This window comes from Colossoma macropomum, unplaced genomic scaffold (genome assembly GCF_904425465.1).
Source record: "Colossoma macropomum unplaced genomic scaffold, Colossoma_macropomum, whole genome shotgun sequence".
NCBI lineage: Eukaryota > Metazoa > Chordata > Actinopteri > Characiformes > Serrasalmidae > Colossoma > Colossoma macropomum.
The window spans coordinates 12,656,769-12,681,141 of NW_023494805.1; the positions used below are offsets into that span (position 1 = coordinate 12,656,769).

The window sequence follows — 24,373 nt, forward strand, 5'->3', positions numbered from 1 at the left end:
TATCAGCTTAAACTAACTTCAGAAAGGGTTACAGCAACAATCTGCTGAACCTATTGCAGACATGGTCATTCATCATCACTAAAATTTCCCAAAAGGAAACCTTAAGTTAAGATAGATACATTTGTTTGCTTTGGGAATTAAATTATTTTAAACCACACAGATGTAACCACGGGCTTCTTTTACAGCTACACATTAGTCTCCCCTGTAACTCTGATGGGATTCTAGGTATTTTCTTAGGATGACAGCAAAAGCTCAGGAAAAGCAACCGTACAAACAATGTCATTGCAGAATTCAAGATGGCTCAACTCAAGACTACCCTTCAAAGACAGCAAAATAATCCCACATTTATCATAATTTCCAACAGAATGACTCCCTCTGAAGTGGAAATCCAATAACAGAAGCACTATAGACTGTAATCTAATGCCACAGTACTGTGCAAAAGTCAGAGACCACCCTTCATTTATTTAATTTTCAGTCAAGCTATTCATTTTTCAGCATCAGGACAAAACAGAAAATATATATTTAACAGAAAATTACACAGAAGCCTGAACAGCTAAATATAATACAGTTTTTTTCAGTATTGAATGTGTCCACTCTTTAACTTTATTATAGCTTCCATTCTTTTTGGGAGACTTGCTTTCAGTTTTTAGAGAAATCTGCATTTTTTCTACACCTCCAAAGTTCAGTCTTAGAATTTGGTTGCATTTTGTACTCTCACAATCCAAGCAATCCCAAACACATTGACTGATGTTGCGGTCTCGAGTCTGGGGTGGACAGTCCATTGTTCGGAACATCAAGAGCTTCCTTGTTTGATTTGTAAATGTTCTTCTTTTTTGTCTGTTTCTTTTCTCAGTAACAGCTTCTTGACAGCTACACATACTTTCAGACTCATAGTGTTGATTGTCTTCTCACAGTGGAAGGATGGACAGAAACACCTGTGGATTTTTTTCAGAGATGAAGCAAGGGTTTTTGGTGGTCTACCAGGTCTTGGGAGTCCCATTTTCTCTGTATATCTTAATATTTTTTGTACTCCAGTTTAGTTTCATTTGACTTTCCCCCTTCTTATGCGAGTGGATATTTTCTTCTCTGAAATATCTCCTGAAAAATTTTACTTAATGGCTGTTTGGAATGGAAATTAAATAAATGAAGGGCGGTCTCTGAATTTTGCACAGCATTGTATACATTAGAACTTCAAACACCATTACCAGACACAACTGTACAGACATCTGAACATTTTTCTGTCTGAACTGACACAGCTCCAGTTTAGTAATGCAAAACTAAATATAGCAGGATTTAAAATGTAAACTTTACACAGCCTCACAGACGTTCCAAAACCATACGTTTTATCTCCTATAAACATTTTGATGGCATTTACATGCATTTGCATTTAGGGATCGTGAACGGTAAACAACCCACCATTCCTTCCTTCCAGGATGAGTGGCAGGAGAGATGAAGGCAGGCAGGCCTCATTTAGCCTGGAGGCAGTGCATCAGTCATCATCTGAGCTTCACCACGACCCCACCCAACCACACATTCAAAAGTTTTCTCTTCCGCCTTTGTACTAAACCAGTGGTCTTTCAAACTGCAACCTGATGCTCATAATTACACATGACAGAACCCTTTCTTGACAAAAATAGCTCCCTTTGACCAAGCATGAGCTGAACTAACTGGTTTCAAAGTCATGATGAAGAGTATGTGTAAAAATAACATGCCAAGCTGGAGTTTTTTTACAGTGTAGAATAGAACGTCTCTGGACTATATAAAGAGCTGTGTCTCCTTTGCGTACAATATTATACTCTTTGCCTTTTTCTTACTATGTTCTCCTTTACTTACTATATTCTATACCCTTTGTTTATTCTCTATTCTTCATTGCTTACTATATTCTGATTTAATCCACCATTATCACTTCTTTAGCTCTTTCAAACTGACACCAGATCAGTTGGGGAGATCCATGAGTCCTTTAACAGAGGTGTTTTTTCTTGGTGGGTCTAGTACAAAAACTGCTAGCACTTTGTGGTGGCTCTGACTGCTAAAGGAAGCCAGTAAGTAGCTCTCTTGGGAAAAGGTCCCTAACAGCTTCCCATTCATTTTGTGTCAGTGCAGTTCAAAGAGCGAAAAACACACAAAGCTGAAGCGATAGCGGCACATCAGCCAGATATCACACTGCCATATAGAGAGGAAATTACCATTCCTGCTTTAAAAACTTCCTCTTAAAAATACAGAAATAGATTAAATGGACTGAGTTTAAAACAAGACTTTTGGTATGCTACTGCTGAGATTTGAAAAAGAGTCAGTTTACAGTTCTTGTATTATTGTAATTAAGTATTATGAAATGTGGTAATTTGACTGAACCAGAATACCCAGTAAAATTTTGGAATATGGACAGTAGGGAAGAACAATAGCCACTTTTTATCACATATCATCAGTGCTTATTATCTGAATCCTGTGTATAATCTCAATATAGTATATAATTGCTGTATATTTTCTTAATTGTTTTCTGTTTATATATTGTCTATGGTGTCTGCCAATTGCAGGATTCTGCAAAACACCAATTAATTTTATTACACTTTGTTAAAGGACTAGTACCGATCCAGTCTTAAAATACTTGCACCATAAGCCTCAGAAATCTAAATTATAATAAAAGCCTGTTGTAATCCAATATTAATTTTTCTACTGCAGCTCATACAAACAAATAGAGAAATTCTGACAAAAGTGAGGATTTAAAACTTCTAATCACAAGATGAGATATTGCATTATGATTTGACTGATTAAGTTATTGTGCATAGTGTTGTTTTATGTCGTAGCTTAATGCTGGAATGCAGTAAAAAGTCAAAAGTGTAGATTCTATTCTGTCTATACAGAATGTAACTTGTAAATTGTAATCAATTGTGTAACTCACTCAAAGAAATGAAATGCTGAATTTACTTAAAGATGTTATATCAAGAGGTTCACAACTGTTTTAAGTAGCTTGTAAGATGCTGAATTGAGTAATATGTAGTGAATTCAAGTAAATCACAGCAGAAAAAGAACAAAGGTAATAGGATGTAAAGACACTGAATTTCACTCAACAAGATTGTACTTACCAAACAGACAATTATCAAGTAAATCTGACAACTTAATTTCATTGAAAGAACACAACTAACTCAGTTTACTGACTTACATGCTTGGGTTAAGTAATATCAATGAGAGAAAACTGATTAAAACCAACAACAGAGTGATTTCACTTTTTTGAGTATATGTAATTAAATGCTTGAGCAACTTGTAAAACGTAACCAATTGCTTAACTCAATACGTAATTAAATATTTGAGTAACAGGCAAATGAACGTAATAACTCTTGACGTAAAAGGGTTAAGACTTAGCCAACATTCTCCAGCAATAACGAAGCAATCCAACCTCACACAATGACACTGCTCTCCTGTCTTATCCACCTACTGTTCTACAGCTCACAAAAGAAGGGCAGTAATCAGGAACTTCCTAACCTTCTTTTCACAATCATCAAAATAACAGCTGGCCCTCATCAAGGCATTTTCTCTGGCGGCTAGTTTAAGGGCTGCTCATACAGCTTTTGTGGTTTAGAATTACCAGCCCACAGCCAAGTGGAACACACCAGGAAGGCCAACCATCCAGAGGGCAAATGCTACTCCTCACCACTAGGTACTGTGTGCTGTAGGTATGGAAAACACTCAACAGACTGTCAAACCCAAAATCCTGCCACCCCAAACACAACAGCAAAAGCATTCAATGTGACTGAACATACTGAAGGTCCTAAACGTTTCCTTCACTGCATGTGAGAGCAGACTGATGTCTAATCAGATGTGTGAATCATAATGACTGTTAAGGAAGAAGAAAAAACAAATGTCGCCAATCTTTGTGTCACAGTGGCATTTACTGTATACTGTTGTGAAATGACAACAGAGTTTATGGAAATGTAGCAAATTACATACATAGAGGTGAGGTAGTTTAGTGGAAGGGCTTCTGGCTGCACATTATAGAGCAGTTTCAGTCTAAATAGTACAACTGTATTGCCAACGTCTAGGCCTAGACACTTGACATTTCATCTTTTATCATTTCTAGACCAGCGCTGCCTAAAGTGTGGCCCGTGGGCCAAAGTTGACCTGTGAGAAAGTTTGATTTGGCCCTCTAGAAAGTTACCCTAAGCCCACTATATATAACTTATTAAATTTATATTTTCTTTTTTTAAAAGCATGTTTTTTTAGCCCTCGGCCCACCCCAAAAAATGTACTTTAGCCCTCCAAGACAAAAAGTTTGGGCACTCCCTCTCTTGACAGTGCTGCTAGTGGTTTGTATCCTTCTTATACTACTACAGTGCTGTTTAATTATACATTTCTATGTCCACATATTGATATTTATTCATGTTTTATTATATATATATATATATATATATATATATATATATATATATATATATATATCTGTTTTTAGTAACTCTGCTTATTAACTCTGTTTTTTTTTTGTTTCCTCTTCTCTTAGTGTTTGTATGATAAGTAATTACCTGAGTCTCACCACAAGCATTTCAATGTATAAATGAATAATATTATGTAGTTGCTGCCTATCAAGCTTCCATTTTACTAAATGTCATGTGGTGTTAAAAATCACCATTAGACACTGCTAATCCAAAGCAAGACCACACAAGTCCTTAAAAACATCAAATCTTTAGATCAAAACGTTCTTAAGAAGGGCAAAATAGATTGCTGTGAATAAGAGCAGAAAAACTAGCAGCGTGGAGATTTTATCTGAAAGGGATGCACTTAGATAGCAAAGAAAGGAACGGCACTTACTGTTGGAGAGTGGAGAGTTAAAGGTGGCTCCATGTGTGTCTACGCGTGTCTGTGTGTGTGTGTGTGTGTGTTTCCTCAGCGCTCCCTCAAACAGCCAGGAAAAAAAACACGTCCATTCGCCTACATGCTCTGTAAGTTCACAGGGTGAAGCTGAAGTGACTCTCAATGTAAAAAATCCTTCAACTCTTCCCTTCTCTCTCCCGTCTCTCTTTCTAACGCTCCCTCCCTTTTTCCATGCTCCCTCCTTTCACTCTCTCAACTTCAGTTTCTCCTCCCACTGTAAGGAAACCTCACTCCCTCAGGTCAGTCAGAAAGAACTTATGTCAGACCTCTGTAGGAGGAAACTAGAAGGAATGACTTGGACACTGCATGTAAACACACATTTACACTTGTACGTTTTAGGGCTGTCACATTTAGTCAATTAAATGCAATTGATTTAAAAATCCTCAGTTTACCTTCTCAGTGACTTGACACTTGACATATGGTAACACATACTGGAAATTCTCTAATGTCTGTTTAAAGTCTCACTAGACCTTTGCAGTTTGCATCACCTTCTGAAATGGGCGGGGCTGAGAATGGGCGGGACCTTTTGGTGCAATTAACAAGCTAGCTATCTCGCTAACCACAGGCAGTAAAAACATATTAGTGAACATGATTATATCAGACAATGATTACATCAGATAATCATATGCTCATGAGAGGATAGCACCAATCTACAGAAAAATGGAGATAACTAGCATGGTTGGTGGCAGTGGGGTGACAGCTGTGCTTAACAAAGGAGCTAACATTGCAGCTAGCAAGTTAGCATGTTGGCTAACTGACCTGCACTAAACTCACAAAAGATAATAACACAGTCTTCTGACTGACTGCATACCATACATTTTATGTGTTTGTTTATAGCAACATTTTACGGTTTGTACTTAAACAGTGGTTAATGTAGCATTTCTTGTATTTGGGTTGTTCATTGGTTCTATATGAAGGGCCGCCCCTTCAGAGGTCAACAGGGAAATAATAAATGCACCCACTGGGCATGCATGCTCCCTGATAGGCACTATCCTCTGATAGTCAGAGCCGAGTTGAGTCGAAATCAAATGGCCATCAATAGAGTGGACTACACAAACAGTTTTACTGAACCACAGTCAATTAAGTAGCCAGAACACTGTAAAGAGTTTGGAATGACTTTACTTTGCAATGTTGGTTTGTCACAGGCATGCATGCCTAGCAGGGGCGTTAAGTATCTGCCAGGTCAACACAGCCAAAGCAGCAGCACTACTGGATGAGGACAAACTTGTGCGTCAAAGTTCACCAAAGTTGAGCTTGACACAAAGTTTTGTGCACTTATTGCAGCAAATTACACTGAAATGATTGTAATTTCATTTGTTAAATTTCACTGGCCAATGCTATTGTGACTGTGCCTTTACAGTAAGAAACATTCTTTGCCACAAAATGTTTTTAGATAATTTTAATGATGCCCTTTTTAAAGCTCCCTAGTTTATCATTTCTCAAGACATATTTTGTAATATTTGAAAGGCTCTGCATGGTTTGTTGTTGTTCATTTAAGTCCATTTTGATTATTCATCCAATTATTTGGTAGATGTGTGGTTACTAATTTAAGTAATAATGACCTCAATGCCCTCCATTATCTACTCATTAAGTCTAGAAAAAGGCTTTTTACTTCACCAGACATAAGATTAAATCAAATAAGTACAGAAAATGTGGTAGAGCATGAAAGAGGAAGAATGTTTCAGAGCGAAACGGAGTGTGCATCATGAATTGCTGTACAATTACAGATTGGTTCCTCCTTAACACAGAGATCCAAGTAGTGTAATCAAGACTGAATATTTGTTCAAAGCCACTACACACAGGCCATTTTCAGATGTTTCTGAAGCTGTATGTTACTTTCCTTTTCCTCAAAAGGCTTGTGTGATAACAGACTTATTAGATAGGAAGGAATCATTGCTGGTCAAACGCACACACCATTGTGTGTGTTCGTTTTCCATGCTTTTCAGATATGCTGCCTTATCATCCGGATTTGCAAAAGCGTGAGAAAAACTCAAAGTGGTTTGTGATATCAAAAGAGCAACATCCCATGTCCGTGTTCACAAGGTTAAACATTCCAGTGTGAGGGCTTAAACTGCTACAATTACTCCGCTTAATTTTTTGAGTAATTGGCCTGTGTAGTTAGATGAAGGCTGCTGGGCAGCACGAGTGCTTTCAGTTATTCTTCACTATTATTCCCATTATTTTTATTTTAGGTGGATTTTCATTTGAATGTGAATTCAGGCATGGGAGTGACCTCATTTATACAATACTGTGCAAAAGTCTAACCTAAGCACATTGTTCAAAATATGTTTTGGTCAGTGAAAACACAATATAGCACTAAAATAAATGCAAAAAACATAAATTCAGTAAAAAAAAATGAATAAAAAAGTAGCTGATACCTTGTTGATACCTAGTTTGAATAATATAGTTTGGTGCTATGATGCTCCTGGCTATCATATGGATTTGTTCAATTCTATCACCAGCACACTTGATTTAACATAATGGAGTATTGATTAACTAAACCAGGTATTGGATCATAACTATCATTAATGCTGAGCTTCCTTGAGGAGAGCCTTGGCAATGAATAAACAAGCGCACTGACAAAGTTAAAATCACTACTTACTGAATTAATGTTGTAAGTATTTATTCTAATATTGGTGTTTTTCTAAAAACCTTTGGACAACATGTACGTAATAATTATAAAAGGTGGAATTCTACGTATAAACATAAAATCCTATCAAAGTTTCTTTTCCAGTAAAACACTTCAAGATGTGATGAACTTAGACTTGGCAACACACGATTACTCATTTGAGTCGTTGTCTTGGTTGCTTTAGTTTAGCACAAAATTGCAGCGCAAATTGGTGAAATAAGCTCAACAGCCATTAATTTAGACTTTATCTGGCAATCTAGCAGATCCTATGCTTACACAAGACATTTTCCTTCCCAGTTCGAGCCTCAGTCTCTCTCTCTCTCTCTCTCCTTTCAGAGCAGAGTTTCTCCTGGTGAACACCAGCAAGACTGATGTTCTCATAACCACACTTTCCAGCTTGCCTGACCACCAGAAGGGCATTAGGTCCATGAAACAGCCGTCTCCAATTCCAGAAAATCTCCTACTCCTCTCAGATTTCACACTTGGAGAAGTGACAAAAGCTTTCCTACTTCAAACCTCAAGAATCTGTCCGTTTCATAAAACCTACTCAGAAATACTTAATAAAAGAGTGACCTAGAAAGAAATAAATAGCAAACCTAGATTTCAAACCCAAAACACTCTCAGCTTTTATTAAGCAGTGCTCTACTTTTGTATGGAACTTATTGAATACCAAACTCAATATAGGTCTACTCAGATGTCCTGCACACAAAAGACTTAATTTACAAAAGCACAGGCCAAAAAATGAGTTAGGAAGTCAATAAGTTAGGAAGGCAGTGATTTACTGAGGTATGGTGGAAGGAAACTATTTCTTTAGTAAGCACTCAAAAGAGCTTTAGCCCTGTCCTTGTCCTCAAGAGAGAAACTGCTAAAATAAATTTGGTCAGGTTTGGTGGATGGATTGTAATTATGCATTGCCTTGTGTGGAATATAACAGTTTTGAGTCTTTGTCTACACTGAAGTCTACTACTTCATTCAAATGTGTACATAAAATATAAAAGAACTATATTACATCAACACAAGTTTGGCAATAACTGTGCTGATGTAATGTTTTGTTCATGTGGAAATGACGCACACATTAGAATCAGCTAAATCCCTGTCTTTCTTCTTTTCAGTGTATGGAACATTGAGTGAAACAGCCACCCCTCCTCCAGCTCTGCGGCTATGACCCTTCACCAGAAAAGGCAGACCACAGTCAAAACATGTTCATGTTTTCACATCCCAGTTCAGCCTAGTCTCCTTAAGAGAGGATAAGACGTGCATTAGGGAAAACTTAACTGATTAAAACATGTGGCACGCTGAAGCAGAGACACTGGTCAGACAAGTATTCCAAAGCTAATTTCAGTGAAGGTTGCTAATGTGTGAGGGGGAAGAGTGAGCGGGAGCAGATTTTAGTGCCCCCATCAGGCCTAAATGTCAGTGTATCATACAGCAGTGTTTGCTAGAATAGAATAATCTGACTGTAGTCACGGCCTTAACATTTATAAGTGTAAAAAAGCATAGAACTGAAGGTCAAGGCAGAGGTATGAACAGAAAAGCACCACAACCGAAAGGTATAGCCTAAGTTAAAGTAAATCAGGTAACACATTTATATCACTTATATACAGTCGTATGCCAATGTTTGGACTAAAATTACATGTTTTGCTGGTTTTCTGAGTGAAAAAAGGTAACACATCCTCTACAGGGAACACACTTCTGTACATTACACTGCACAATTACTGTTTATTTGCTGAATCTAATGTAATTTAAAAAAATAAAAATAAAATGTGGGCTGTGAAAAAGGACATTTATACTAATGTTTTATTATTTTTCAATGTTAAACTCAGTAAATAAACAGAAATTGTGCCCTAAAGTTTGCAGTAAAATATTTTTGTTCCCTGTAGTAGTAATATTTAAGTTACCTGCAGAGAATGTATTAACTTATTTTCACTTAGAAAATCAACAAAATGTGTAATTTCACTAGGTGTGTTCACAAGGGCATTCACAAGAAAATGAACCTATTAAGATCCTTATCTGTTACATTTCATTGGATTCATATATTCTCTAAGCCTGCATGAATACAAATCTGAAGACTTTTTTCAAACAGACAAAACCGTAAAAAAATGGTTAAACTTGTGGCCAAAAAGTTTTATTCACTTGATTGATAAAAATGCAATAAAGCTCATCCAATATATAGCCCTACTATATAGCCTACAACATGTCATCACTTTACACCAGTCAGAAGAAGTTTTGTTGTATTTTATCTCATCATACTAAATTTCATTGTTGGATGTGAATGGGTAAACTGAAATGAAAGGCAATGAATGAAATGCAGTGAAACTAATTTATCAATTTATGTGAATCAAATTTACTAAATAGCACTGCCTATTCTGCCTGTCAGCCTAGAATAATGTGTTTTTGCTTTTTCTGCTTAGCATACCTCAAGGTCATCCAGTGAGCGAGCCAGACTGAGACGTTTGGTATGAGCTGCTGTTCGCCGAACAGAAGAACGTCCTCTAGTGAGACCCCAAAATCTAGAACCCTAGGAGAGAAAAATTTACAATAAAATTTACACACAGTCTTGGTATAATTAGTAATTGCTATCAGATGGTTTTATTCATTTTTCATCAAAAGATGAATGTGACACAAAATCTCACCTTTTAATTAGCATGTGAGTTTTATTGCTTTAGAATAACTGCACATTTTGCTCAATTTCCCCCAGTTTAGATTAGTATAAACATAAATTTAGAGTAAATTATTGAAGTATTATAAAATTTTGTACTGGGCATTGATCAAATCTACACAATGTCTACAGCAAGATATTGACATCCACTTGTCATAAGCCACCAAGCAGTTTGGATTAAAAAAAAAAGATTTCAATCAAACAGCTGCCTAAAAAGCCTGTTTTCAAAAAAGTTGGAACACTGTGCAAAATGTAGATTAAAAAACAGAATGCAATGATGTGCAAATCATGTAAACTCTTTATTTAATTGAAAATAGTACAGAGACAACATATCAAATGTTGAAACTGAGAAATGCTATTGTTTTTTGAAAAATATATGCCCATATTGAATTTGATGCCAGTAACACATTTCAAAAAAGTTGGGACAGGGAAAACAAACGACTGGTAAAGTTGCGTAAAGCTGAAAAAATACCTGGTGGAACATCTCACAACTAATTAGTTTAACTGGCAACAGCTCAGTAACTTGATTGGGTATAAAAAGAGCCTCCCAGAGAGTCTGAGTCTTTCAGAAGATGAGTTTCAACATTTGATATGTTGTCTTTAAAGTATTTTCAATTAAATACATAGTTTGAATGATTTGTTTTTATCATAGCATTCCGTTTTTATTTACATTTTGCACAGTGTCCCAATTTTTTTAGTAACAGGGTTGTACACGTATTGCACCCATAGTCAAATTACAGGTTTTGTTGACTTTCTAAGTGCAAATAAGTGAACACATCCTGTACAGAGAACACACTTAAATATGGCATTCTGTAATTTTATTGCATGGGTTCTATTTATTTGCCTTCTTTAAAGTTGAAAGAAATTAAAGTATAAAATATGCCATAACTTTTTCACATGGCACATTTTTTTTTATTTTTTAATATGTTAGATTCATCAAATAAACAGTAATTTTGTATTAAAATGTGCAGAAGTGTGTTCTCTGTAGAGGAGGTGTTAACTTATTTTCACTTTCACTTTTCACTTTCAAGGAATTCCAATATGACACGGAGCACCAAAACATTTGCATACAACCGTAAAGGATATTGTCTTTTGTTTAAAAGGCTAGTTGAAGAAAACAGCTGTAGCTTAAGAGAGAAAGATCACTGCGCCGCATCAGTGAAGTAAGTCCTTGAAAACAGTCACCAAAATCACAAAAAACATACTTCAGATTCAAACTGCTGTTTGAAGGAGACAGCATAATTAAAAAGGCTTCAGTAGAAACCTATCATCATAATCAACATGATGACCAGGTAACAATACGCTAAAAGACAAGGCAGTCTCCCTGTTCACATTGCATTATGGCAAAATAACATTTGGTGTCTGCAAGTTAAATAAAGTTAGGACTCTCACTATCAATTGTAGGAGTAATCAAGTAATCTACAGATTATTCTGACAATTAATCAGGCAATCTGTTTTGTTTTGTTTTTTTGTTTTTTTGCTTTTAAACTTTACCGAAAATAACATACTATGTACAGTCAAAGATTCCAATTTCAATTCGTATGACATTTTTAGTGTTGTGTAAGCACCAAGCTAACTATGAAGTACATTTCCACACAGTGCTTAATACTAGGTATGGCAGCTCTACTTAAACATCAACATGTGAAGCTTGTAACAGGCAATGAACTAAAATATTCTTTTGTTTGTTGCAGTTTTACCCTTTTAGCTGACTACCAAGCTGGTCAACCTAGACCTGCAAACTTTTACTTTATATACATGCATTTTCTAATTTCAAATGTACATGCATGTGTGAGATCATGCTGCTGTGGGTTTCCTCCCTTTCAATAATGAACACAAAAAAATACTTTTTTAGGCCACAAAAAAGTCTTAATTAATTTTACATGACAATTTTCTACCCTCCCTCCCTCAGAATTAAATAGGCTGTTTTTGTTACTGTGCTGTTAAGACTGATATATGTAAATGACCTCTGATCTGATTGGCTGCCCAAGCTGAAACACTCCTTGTAACTTCACAAGGGAATGGGCAGTTAAACTGCTGCAGGCTGAATAGTTGTAGTTATAAATATGTTGGTTTTGTGACAAACCAAAAAAAAACAAAAAAAATAAATTAAAACAAGGAATATTTGCAGCTTATTTTCCATATATGGACTGTACTGACTGGGCAGTACTTTTACTTTTATGAGCCTTTAAAACATTCTCAAGGTTCAGATTTCTACAGTAAAGCTTGGGGGTTAAGATCTCACAAGGCATTGTTCTATGGACAGAACAAATTAACACATAATGGCTCTTTTACAGACTCATTTACCTGCACTGTTGGTTCTCACATTTTAGATTTTGAGCCCTTCTGGGTTTCCCAAAAAATAAAACTGAGAACAGATATGGGCTGAACATATGTTTAAATGGAATGACTGGCAGTAAAGGCCATGATATCACACATACCATGAAACCCTGTAATTTCCTTTCCATCTGTAAACTCTGCTCCCTCAGAACAGATGGAAGCCCCAGAGTTAACTAAGTTAATCTTAGCATTATCCCTTAAGACAAAAATATGCCTTCTTGAGGAAATGTCGCATTACAAAAATATTACAAATTAGCAAAAGCCTAAAACAAAGCTTCTTAAAAACCTGAATTTAAGTGGAATCCCCTAAAGCAATATAAGACTAATATGAACCTATTTCATCACTGTCTGCAAGCTGAAAGTAAAATCCAGTTAAAGTGCTTGAACATGGTTAATGCTGGGTTTGGTATGATGTGTAAAATTTAATTTTACGACACATAATCAAACTAATGGACAAACCATGACAGATTAAGACTGAAGAGTGAGCAAGGTCAGTTAAACTAAACACAACACTATTTCATTATTCTGCTCCAGAACAGCCTGTGATCAGCGGCTAACCGATGGTTGCTAGGTGACTCCCTTGAATCTAAATAGGGCTTAGCTGCTTTCACACTGATGTATCTGGTGTAATCATATTGGGCTCCACTAATCAACACAACAGCTCCATCTGCTGTGCCTCAAACATGCAGCACCATCTGTTCAACAGATCACAGTAGTAAAGCCCACGATTTAGTGTGCAACTAAGCCTACTACATGAGTGACTCTCTGTCTGATGGCAAAGACATAGTTACATTAAGTTTCAGGGTTTTTCCTAATCTATATAATAATCATTTCAGGGAAATAAAAAGAAATAAATATAAAAGATAAATCAATATCTTGGAGCTGGGAGGTAAACTCAGGTTCTGGAGGGTTGCAGCACTAAGAGATTAGTGTCTTCCTCCTCTAACACTCAGAGTTCAACTCAAAAGGGCCTTAGTAATTAGCTGATGAGCTAAATCGGGTGTGTTAAATGAAGTAGAATGCTAAACTCTGCAGTGTTGTGGCCTAGAGGACTGAAAGCTGATGCCTCTGCCTTAGAGTGGGAACTTATAATCTTATTTGTAACTCTGCCATGGTCTATGTATTACTACTAGTTAATACTAAGAACTCCATCAAAGATCAAGTTTAGAGTAAGTCTGAAATATTGAAATATATATTAAACATTACAGTCAAGGACGTACAATTGTAATCAGCCACAAAATCAGTAGATTTTTGCATCAAAGATGTAATTGGCACCCAGCCAATGTATTATTTTGTTATTGGCCAATCTGCGTACAGCCAATTTGTAAATTGTAAATTACGTGAAGCAGGTAAGTGCAGTCATGCTGTACTTGAATGCAGCTCCTACACCTATACCAAAATGTTACAGCATAATTATACATTCCTCATCATGCTAAATGGCCAGTCACCTCTTACTTTAAATGTAGCACCTTATTTAATTAATGTTATTTACATTTATGAATTTAAAATTTAGATTGGCCAATACAAAGAGCAAATAATGTTATTTACATTGTGATTTTGGTTAACAGAAAGTCCTCGAAATGTGCTTGAGTGTGTCCATTTAGCCCACACAGTGTGAGCCTCAGGTTATTAAAAATAAGCTAATAAAAATCATTTGCCAATAAAAAATCAGACTGGGCCATAAAATCCATGATTGGTGCATCCTTAATTACAGTTATTAAATGTCATAAACATTACCTTGTTTTCTCCATCCCTATTCTTGGATCCACTGCTGAAGAGTTTCCGAGTCAGATCAAGGTGAGGCCTTTGTGGATGTGTGTGATTATTCGGTGTCTTGTATCTCAGTGTGGGGATTTTTTCCATGGCAGGTGGCAAAGTGCTGTTTTTATTTTTGGGTCCACTAAAATCAGTGTCTGCCAGGCTTTCAATGCTATCAGGCCGAGGTTTCTGCCAGCGTGCCCGGATGCCAACAGAGGACCAGCGCTGACTGCCTCTGCGTTTGGATGTATTTTCTGGCAAATCTGGTTGTTTAACCAAGGGTAGAGGTTTGCAGTAGTGCACAACCTGAGACCTCTGTTCTGGTGGAAGCACCTGTTTGTGGAGCCGCAGGTAAAGCAGGACCTGGAAACGGCTCTGAGAGGAGGCACCTACGTTCTGGCTTTAGAGATGTTCCATTCCTCTCTTGGGAGCCATATGGAGGAGGTTTGTTCCAAAGGTGTTGGGAACTGTTTGGAGATGTGAGACTCCATTGGTCAGCAAGGCTTTCCTGATCTTCTGGAGACACATTTCCAATCCCGCTGTCACCGCTACCACTGTTTCGTGCATTTGACTGTCCTTCGTCAGAATCCTCGCTGTCCAATTTGAGCCGCATTTTCTCAATATAATCTCCCATGTCTGTGTATAGAACTGACACAAAGTGTAAAATTGAGTATGGAGTTTGAGGAAATTCCAAACAGCCCTGGGTGTCAGGGTCAGGAGTGCATGAAAAGCCAAAATGCTCAGAGATATTTTGGTGTTCTTTGTGGTCATACAGTTCAGGGTCTATGAAGAATACATGGCACAATGTCTTTAGACAAGTGCTTTCCTCTGCTTTATTTCTGACCGATTTATTCCCGTCCATTGACACAAGACAAAAGAACCTATTGTCTTCCGTGCAAATGACACACAAAGCCAGGTTCTCTGCAGGATATGCAGCCAAAACCACATCCCTGTCATCACAAAGCTGCACACAGTTGCACTTAATCCTCATCATCACCAGGGAGTGGGTTTTTTGCTCAATTCCAATCTGGCTGATGCACTCACGAATGGCTCGTAAGGTGTCTTCTTCAGAGTGTGATGTCACTAGATCCAGTTCCATGGAACTTATGTATCCTACCACCATTCCCACATTCAGAGCACTAGAGTCAGGTAAAATATTATTCTGACTCTGAAAGTCTGAGAAAACTGAATCCCTACTAACAACACGAGCTGGTTCCTCCTCACCAAGGAGATGCGGACGGCATTTGGAGTGATTTTGATGAGCCCAGTAAGACATATCTGGTTCTGACATTGGTCTCTGCTTTTTAGATTGTGTGTTAGCGGGAGCCTGGCCTGAAATCTCAAATATAGTATCAAAACTTCCCACTGATTGCATCAACGGCTCACTCACATCTTTCTCATAGGGTGTACAGGTATTAGAATCCATCCTTCCAGGATTTAGCCATGTTGCTTTCTGCTTTCTTGGAAAAGCCAGTTCCTCATCACTCGAGCCAGAGTCTGCAGATGGCCTGTCACCTGATGTGACAAGCAAACAAAGCGATCGTGACGATGAACCAATGAGTTCCACCACAGTTTCATGTGAGGCCTTAGATACATCTGTACCATTCACACTCAAAATGTAGTCACCAGGTCTCAATCCAACACTATAAGCCGGACTCCCCTTCATAATTCCACTGAGGACACAGGGTGCCTGTCCAGCCATGGTGAATCCATATCCAGCTCGCCCACGCTCCATCTCCACGGTGCGGACTACTGGGCTTTGAGGAAGATCTAGAGGTCTCCTAACAGCTCTAGCCGGCTCCACTACCCTCATTTTTATGATATCTCCAGATCACAGCTGTATGATGACTTTGGAATGATGTCAGAGCCAAAAGTAATGAGCATCAGACATAGTAGCTTAGCTAATAATACACAGGAGAAAAAAACGGTTAATAGAGTAACAGGATTATAATGTAAGAAATACACAACAAAGTTTACAGTAACTGCTTTGCAGTAACTAAGTTATTAAACAAATACCCTAAATTACGTGATTTGCAGATTTATAAAATGAAAATTGTTCACAATAAAATTGAAATAAATATGAAATGATAATGTGTTCCAGCTTTTGCTAATGTAAGTTAAAGGAAAACAGCCGCCCACGAGCCTTTGTTTTGACGTTTCAGACACGACTTACTTTACTCAAATCAATGGCTTGTTAGAATAAATAAAGGCAAAACACAGTGGAAACAGCTTATTTTAAAAGAATAACAATTAATTTGACTGGAAACTTAGCGTAATATTTAGCGTATGGTTTCGTCCAGCCTCATATCACAAAGTAACCAAACGTGACTTTCCACCCTCGAGAGGCTGTAAAGTTAGTAACGTTAACGTTACTGCTAGACAAAATTCGATTACTTAGTATATAAATTACAATATAAATATATATAAATAATAAGCAATTTTCCAGTATATGGTAAATATTCACATCAAATCACCAAAATAAATGTCCGCTTACTTATCTGGTTATTCCAAAGTTGCAGCCTTTTCAAGTCCGTCTCCTCAGGACAACCACTGCCATTCACTATTGTACAGAACACAAAGCGTCATTCAGTCTCTATGGCACCGTAACGTTTACTAATGCGTACGAAGGCTCCCATTGGCTAAAAGACCCGTCAATCATGTCTAGCGTTTAAACGAATACTTGACGCTCATTGGTGTTTGATGAACCACGTGGTGCGCTCTATTGAAAGCGGTACGCTGACGGCTCACATGGGCGGGCTCAGAAGACTCTGCTTACTGCCTCACCTTTCCTCAAAACTACAACACGAGGAACGAGATTTACTCATAGCGAAACAGGCTAAGTGTAAACAGCGTATCAGGGTTTTCTTGGTTATTAAATTTCTTCATTTAGTCTCTTAAGTGCCTTAGACATAAAACAAGCCTTTTATAGCATAACGTATCTGAAAGATTTAAGATGAATGGATTTTCCATGAAAAGCGCCACACAAATTTTATGATACAAAAACTAGCACGTGTTTATCTAGTTTAAATATATTATTTCAAAGTTCGTAATGAACATAGTGTATTAAAATTATGAAGCAAGTGAACACCAGTTTTATTTAGCTGTAAGAAAAAACACCCTGTTACATTAAGTGACATGATTAAGAGAAAGTGATGTCAGTTAAGGCTTCAAAGAGAAGTCGCTGGCAAGCTGGCAATTTTGCCTTTATTCAACACTGATAATAATTTATTTTCTCTTTACTTAGCAGAGTCTGCCAAGATAGCATAACGTGTCCAACCCATCTCACACACACACACACACACACACACACAAAATAGCTTAAAATATTTCACCCGTCACATTCCCCTCCATTACAATCTCAGTGTCATGGGGTACTTCTCAGTGTTATTTGCCACATAATTAATTAATTTAATTAATTAAATTAGTTTGTTTAATGGAATGGAGGACAGAAAAAGTGTGATTTCTTGATGTGAAAAAAAACATTAAATGACCCTGTCATTTTTATATATCATTAAAAAAGTCATGCGCTATTAATGAGAGAGCATAACATCAGATTAAGGTCGTTTATCTGCATGTGAAATCTGTAAAGAGTAGAATAATTATTGGACACAAGTGTAAATTGTATAACCAGATAAAATGTTTAAACCATTATTGAACCACAATCCAAAGGATGCACAGGTATTTATAATGTTGGGTCATAAATAGCAGGAGTGACAAAGATTTAAGCAGCCCTGAAAGTGTACTATCCAGGTTTTGTTTGTTTGTTTGTTTGTTTATTCGCTTGTTCTGACAATGCCACACTGGACTGCTCTAACCTCCACTAGGTACTGTATCCTGTGACTGGTGCTGTGGTGCTGTGGTTCTGTGCCTTGTGTAAACTGACAAGTCATGCTGAAGTAGTTTTGTACAAGTTTGTATCTTTTTTATAAGCAACACTGAGCTTTGGAAAGACACTGTATAAGTTAAGCTGGTGATCATGACTCCCATTTTCTCTCTACAGGCTACACGCCTATAGTTCCAAGTGGACTTTGGACATGGCTTGGTCAAAGAGCACCAACGGTTCTTTCCGTTCTCTCAGACAGATCACTGAGTACAAGAGCAAACATGAATTATGTAGCCTTCGTTGGTTTATGTAATTCAGAAGTCTTACGTTACATTTCATGAGAATTACTTTTGACATTTTAAAGATAAATATTGTTGCATTACTTTAATGTCTTTTAAAATTGTCTTTATTTTCAAACCTGATCATATACTGTCCATCTTTTGGACTCTAACAGCATCCAGCATATCTGAACCACGCCATTCAAAAAAACTGGTGCAGGTGTGTTGGAAACTGAGGTGAAGAGAGAATGTGGACTCTCTGGGGTCTGTGAGGACTGGGTTGGGAAACGGTCCTAGCTTATTGTTTCTGTGTCAGTCAGCCTTAAGGTATCAGGCAATTAAGTCTCTTAAGCCTACTACCACAGCAATTCTCTTAACAGCATTAATCTTCATCTCACATTTCACAGCCTTAAAGCATTGTCCACCTCCTGATTGAAAGCCAAGCGAAAAACTTAGTAGTAAATAAGTAGTAAAAAGGAGTAAATAAGTAGCAAGTCTTGTGTTGTCAGTTGTCTGCTTGGAACATTGCTGGCTTTGTAATCCTCATCTAAATCTGTCACCTGAAGGCACTTATAAATGGCAAAATGGTGTGTCATCTACAAACCTAATTCCAAAAAGTTAGGACAGTATGTGAAATGCTAACAGAAAGCAGTGTTTAGTAAATTCAATTTGACCTGTACTAAATTGAAAATAGTACAGAAACACAATATTTGATGTTGTATCTTATGAAATATATGGCAAATATATGCTCATTCAAAATTTGATGCCTGCAACACATTCCAAAAAAGTTGGGACAGGAGCATGTTTATCACAGTTACATCACCTTTCCTTTTAACAACACTAAATAACTGTTTAGAGAGTGAAGACACAAACAGATCCAGTTTTAAGAGGGAATTTTTGGCCCTTCTTCTGATACAAGTCTTCACCTGTGCAACTGTATGAGGCCTTTGTTGTCATATTTTGGGCTTAATAAGACACATGTATTAAGTAGGAAACAGTGTGGCACTCACACTCTCTGATTACACAGCCATGCAGAATGTGGCTTGGTGTTGTCATGTTGAAATAAACATGGGTGTTCCTGAAAAAGACAATGTCTAAAAGGCAGAATTTGTTGCTCTACAAGTGTTCAGCATTAATGGTGGTGAATGGTGATGTTTTTTTGCCTTGCTCTTAAAGCATATAGATATTTCTCAGGATTCCTGGAATCTGTTGATATTATGCACTATAGAGGGTGAAGCACTTAAAATCCTTGCATTCAAGTTGATACATTACAACATGAATTATCTTGTCCTTGTACTGCTTTTTAATCAAATACAGGTCTAGGTAGATTTATAATCACTGTTTTTTGTTTTTGTCTGCATTTCACATTGGGTTACTTCAAACTAGGTCTAGCTATTGTATGTCAGTGAGATACTTTGTAGGCCACTTGAGCATGTATTTACTGACTTATTAGAATGTCTCTTGTATATAATTATAATAGGGCCATTGGCCATTACAATGTAAGGAAATGTAATAATTTTCCATAACTTCCACGTTTAGATGATGGATATTAAATTTTCTTACATTGTAATGGCCAGTGACCCTGTTATTATTATTATTATTATTATTATTATTATTATATACAAGACACATTCTAATAGGTCAGTGAATATATGTTTTTGTGTTTTTTTTCACAAAGATTTTACCGTTAGTTGGACTGTCCAGTGGAACTGTTCCTGGCATATTGGTCAGTCTTGACTTTTGGCTTAACCCATTAAAGCCTATATATTTTTGATATGTTTTGGGGTTGGCAAGAGCACAAATTGATTATACCACAACCAATTAAACCACATGGTTAAAAAAATGTATCCCTTGATTTATCATATTAAATCAAGTCAATTCAGTCACACAGGACTACCTAGTTTTGATTCAAATTTGAATGTGAAAAAAAGCATGGCAATAATGTGTAAAAAAAAATCTTATGGTACTATTAAACTTGTGCATAACTGTACACAATATAATCACTTTAGAGGAATCAAATTCTGTGGCTTTTTTATAATTCTGTGGCTAAATTTAGTTGTTCGTAACAAAAGGGTTATATTATCATGTCTTAAGTTATTAATACCCCCCAGGTCCCAAACAGACTTCATGAGAATACAGAAATCAGACAGACTACTTTATATAAAACCCTAGTCACAAATGACACCTTTTTCATGGATTTTATGAAAAATAAACACAGTTTAATAAGATCACAAATGAAAGTTGTTTGTTGCTGCTATAACATTATCTAACTGATGTAGCTGTGTGTGTTTCATTTTATTCATCGCCAGCAATCAGGAATGTGCGTGTATGTGGCACGTGGGCCTATAGCTGGGTGGGTTTAGATGCTGTAAATGGGATCATTTTCTCCAGAAGGTTCATCATTCTGTCCTGGAGCTGCAGGCTCTGCACTTGCAGGAAGTTTTGCTGCTGCATGACTCTGCGAACCTCTCGGCAAGTCTCCTCCACAGCGTGCCTCATCTTGCGCTGCTCCTGCAGCATCGCCTCCATCACGCGCAGCTTCTTACGACGCAGAGGCACCGGAGACATGCGCCGTCTCTTCACCGCCTGAGACCTGAACACAACATACAACATCAAGCCTGTGTTTAGCATGCTGCACTCTGATCTTAGCCAGGTGTGTTGGCAGTCTGTTTAAATAGCCTAGCTGTAACAACAACAACAGTATAGTATAATTATTATTATTATTATTATTATATGCAATTTTGCATCTCATGGTCTCTGCCTTGGCTCCAAAATCCACTGTCCACAAGTTTGCTTGTAGCTAACTCGTTTGTACATAACTGTTTTTGTAGCTAGATCATCACAAACTCTCTGATGCTCAAATGAATAAACAGTGATGCTTATGTGAAGATCTGCATCATGCTGCACTGGAAAATTATTTACTAAATGTATCTAAACACATTAAAATACAACAATGTTAAAAACTTGGCATGTCACAATTGTTCACAGCGATGGTGATAGGAACCAGACATCTGAAGTGTTTAATGCCTCTAAAAGCATCCTCACAGAAAATTATTACTATTAAATTATTTTTTTTTAGGTTGGGCTCTGCACTATTTTACAATTTTTTACACATAAAAACTTAGAAGACACATTCAGGTTCACTGGTTGTATTGGGTAGTAAATAAAATGGCTATATTTGTGTGGTAGTCATTGTGACACCTGGTTCCTATCATCATCATACTAAAGAAATATAAGTTGGTAAATTTCTCTAATTTCTCAATGCGCCATTTCACATCAAACCACTCTAAATGACTTTTTTTGTATCCCAGTGACTGAATTATGCGGAACTTTTGAGAAAACGGTGGAATTCCTTTTTAATGGAACAGTATATAGGAATATGTTGCTGATGACTGCAGTAAAACTTGCCAGCCTTGACAGCTCAGAAAAAGGAGGATTTTCCACAAACCAGCGAGGAACCTGTTTTTCAGAAACCTCCAAAAAGCATAAACAGAAGTCAAAAGCAAAAAAGGATTTATTCCTAATTTTGGAGCATTTCTATTGGTCCATTTATTATAAAACTTTCACTCAAGTGATGTAGAAAATTAAATAAGTAAAAAGACGTAACCTCATCTTGGTGCCTTCTGTCAGCCAAAGGCCTAAAATGATGTTGTTGCCAGGTGTGGTCACATCTAGCCTATCAAAGCAACAGCCATCCTTTTATAAACTAAAATATTAGAAATGTAGCCCAAAAGTGCAGGGATCTGGGATAATCCTGAGCCAATGAAACTCTGAAAAACTGAGGCAAGAGTGAGGTTATGTAGCACACAGACCATAGTTTGTTGGTGTTTTTTTCCTTCTAGCAATAGGTCATTTAGCTGGTGTCAGCTAATCTAGCCAAAGTTTTAATATGTCACAGATCTCACTTAAAACTTGACCTCCATTAGCTTTTATGCTATCTAGCTAGCAGACTTACAAGTTACAGAGTAACCCAGTTGTTTTCAAACCAGTCCTCAAGGCTCCCCAGAGAGTCCACATTATTAGCTGCTGAGCAAAAATATGGACCATTCGGGGGCCCTGAGCACCGGTTTGAGAACCCACCATCTGTTTCAAGTTGTTTCGCCCCTTTATTTTAAGCAGTTTATTTGCTGTGTGTAGCGCTTGATTTCAGACTGACAGTTTTTGTATAATATTAAGCTTGTTATTTGAAACCATGTCAAACCTGATATGTTTTATATGGTTCACTTTTATGCAAGAGTCTCAAATTCTAAAGACTCAAGACTCGATTTGGACTCACTCACTCGAGAGAAGCAACCTGTGAACATCTCTGCACTGATGCACTTTGAGGTACTATACTCCAGAGCCTTACCTGGACTCAAAGGAGCTCACAGAGATCTCTGTTCCATCTTCCTCATCTTCCTCTTTGACCTCCCTCTCCTCCGAGGAGCCAGTGTACTCTGATAGGAAGCCTATCATTGGAGCTGCAGGTAGAGGTAGAGAGGATTCAGGTTGGGAGGTGGATGCTCCAGTAGTTTGGGGGTCCAGTGGGCTCATGTGGGTCTGCTCTGGGACCTTGGACAAAATCCTTTCAATGGACTTGTAGTAAGGCCAGTCAGGTGTGCCGGTGCTTCCACTGGCTGTGTACTTCAGCTTCCTGTGGAGTGAAAAACATTTGTATATTGTAGCATATAATGCATTTGTAATATATTGCACACTGATTCAGGCTGTATTACTCTCGAACAGAACCCACAGCTACAGTTAAGCTTGAATTGCCTCATGTTTCTCATTATGAAACTGAATACAAGAAAGGTCACTAAGCAGCCAAGAGCATTATGATGTTTCGCACTAAAATATACTGCAGCTTTAAGCTTGTTGTGTGAAATAAGAGTCAAATGTAAAAATGGATTTTAAGTCCTCATGCAGACCTAAAAGGATGAATGAGTGTTCAAAAGGGGAAAAAGTGGCCACCCTTACACTTGCCTGTACTGGAATGTCATGTTGGTGATCTTCATCTTGATCTCCTCTCTGTGGCGGTGCTCGCCGGTGAGTTCGTAGAGTCGCTTGGCCATTGTTTCGTAGATCTTAGCGTTGCGCTTAGCCTTCTTGAGCTCGGTGACATACTCCTCCCAAATGTACAGAAGACCTTTCATTTCTGAGTCTGTCCAGTTACGAGCCCTTCTGTGCTTTTCGTTTGAGCCTGGCACTATATAACTGAAACAGTCCTCAGCAGACATTCTGTGAAGCTCTCTCAGGTTTGTTGTACAATCAGATTTTTATGCTGCTGTTTGCCTTCAGTGCAGTGAGCTTTTAGAAAGCCTCTTTTCTTCCCCTGTTCTCTCTTAGCCTCTCCAAGCTTGTGCTTGTGTTGTGAGCCAGGCCACACGCTCTGCCCTTCCCCCTCTAACTCAGTTAAGAGGCATCAAAATGGGGCCTGGAGGGCTGGAGCAATCAGCTTTAAAAGCTTTTAAAGAGGGAAGTTCGTCACCATGATGTCAAGTTGCCCTGGCAACGGCCCACCAAGCCCCTCCCCTCTCCAGCCTCCCCGCCCCCCCCCTTTCCTCCGTCCCCCACCGCCTCCCTCTCGGATCCGTAACAAAAAGCTTTTAGCAGAAAGCTAATGAAGTGGGTCGGGCGGCCAGGAAATCTGCATGTGAAATGCGACTCCTGGGGGGCGGGGGGCGAGGGGCGGGGGGGGGCGGAGGGGGGCCTGCGGGCGGCGGAGTGAGCCGTTGCCTTGGCAACGCGCCTCGCTCCGGGCCATGCAAGCCAAGCCTTAATGTGTTTAAAAGCTTTTAATGGAGGCTGGAGCGCAGAGTTCCTCGCCTGACACTTACAAAACGCGGTTGGAATTCACAGTCTGTTCACAGCAACCCGAGAGAGCAGCTACAGCTGTGTTTAAAAGCATAAACTGACTGAATTTTGCAGCAGTAGAGAGAAAGGCTGCATAGCACATATTAGCAAAAGTAGAGCATGCAAAACAGCATACTGCACATGCTGCAGCTTTCTGAGCTTTAAAAGCTTGCTGACTGGATTTTTGACCATGTGGA

The 24,373-nt window shown here is 38.0% G+C and overlaps 2 protein-coding genes across 3 annotated transcripts in view; both read right to left on the reverse strand.

The window, feature by feature from the left end:
• rgs12a (regulator of G protein signaling 12a) overlaps window positions 1-16,815 on the reverse strand; it is a 48,249-nt gene extending 31,434 nt beyond the window's left edge. The window contains 4 exon segments of the mRNA XM_036597174.1: window positions 9,909-10,010; window positions 14,226-14,537; window positions 14,539-16,147; window positions 16,741-16,815. Coding sequence (XP_036453067.1) covers window positions 9,909-10,010; window positions 14,226-14,537; window positions 14,539-16,059 — 1,935 coding nt within the window. The 5' untranslated portion in view covers window positions 16,060-16,147; window positions 16,741-16,815.
• Window positions 16,816-20,690: 3,875 nt separating this feature from the next.
• msantd1 (Myb/SANT-like DNA-binding domain containing 1) lies at window positions 20,691-23,739 on the reverse strand. Of its 2 annotated transcripts, none has more exons than XM_036597122.1 (3): window positions 23,307-23,739; window positions 22,696-22,980; window positions 20,691-20,940 (listed from the first exon to the last, which is right to left on the reverse strand). In XM_036597122.1, exons 1-3 carry the CDS (start codon window positions 23,558-23,560, stop codon window positions 20,691-20,693), a joined length of 789 nt encoding a protein of 262 aa, XP_036453015.1. In that variant the 5' UTR covers window positions 23,561-23,739. The 2 variants fall into 2 exon arrangements, with proteins under 2 accessions (XP_036453015.1, XP_036453014.1); XM_036597121.1 differs by having other exon boundaries at window positions 23,301-23,739.
• Between the last annotated feature and the right edge of the window lie 634 nt (window positions 23,740-24,373).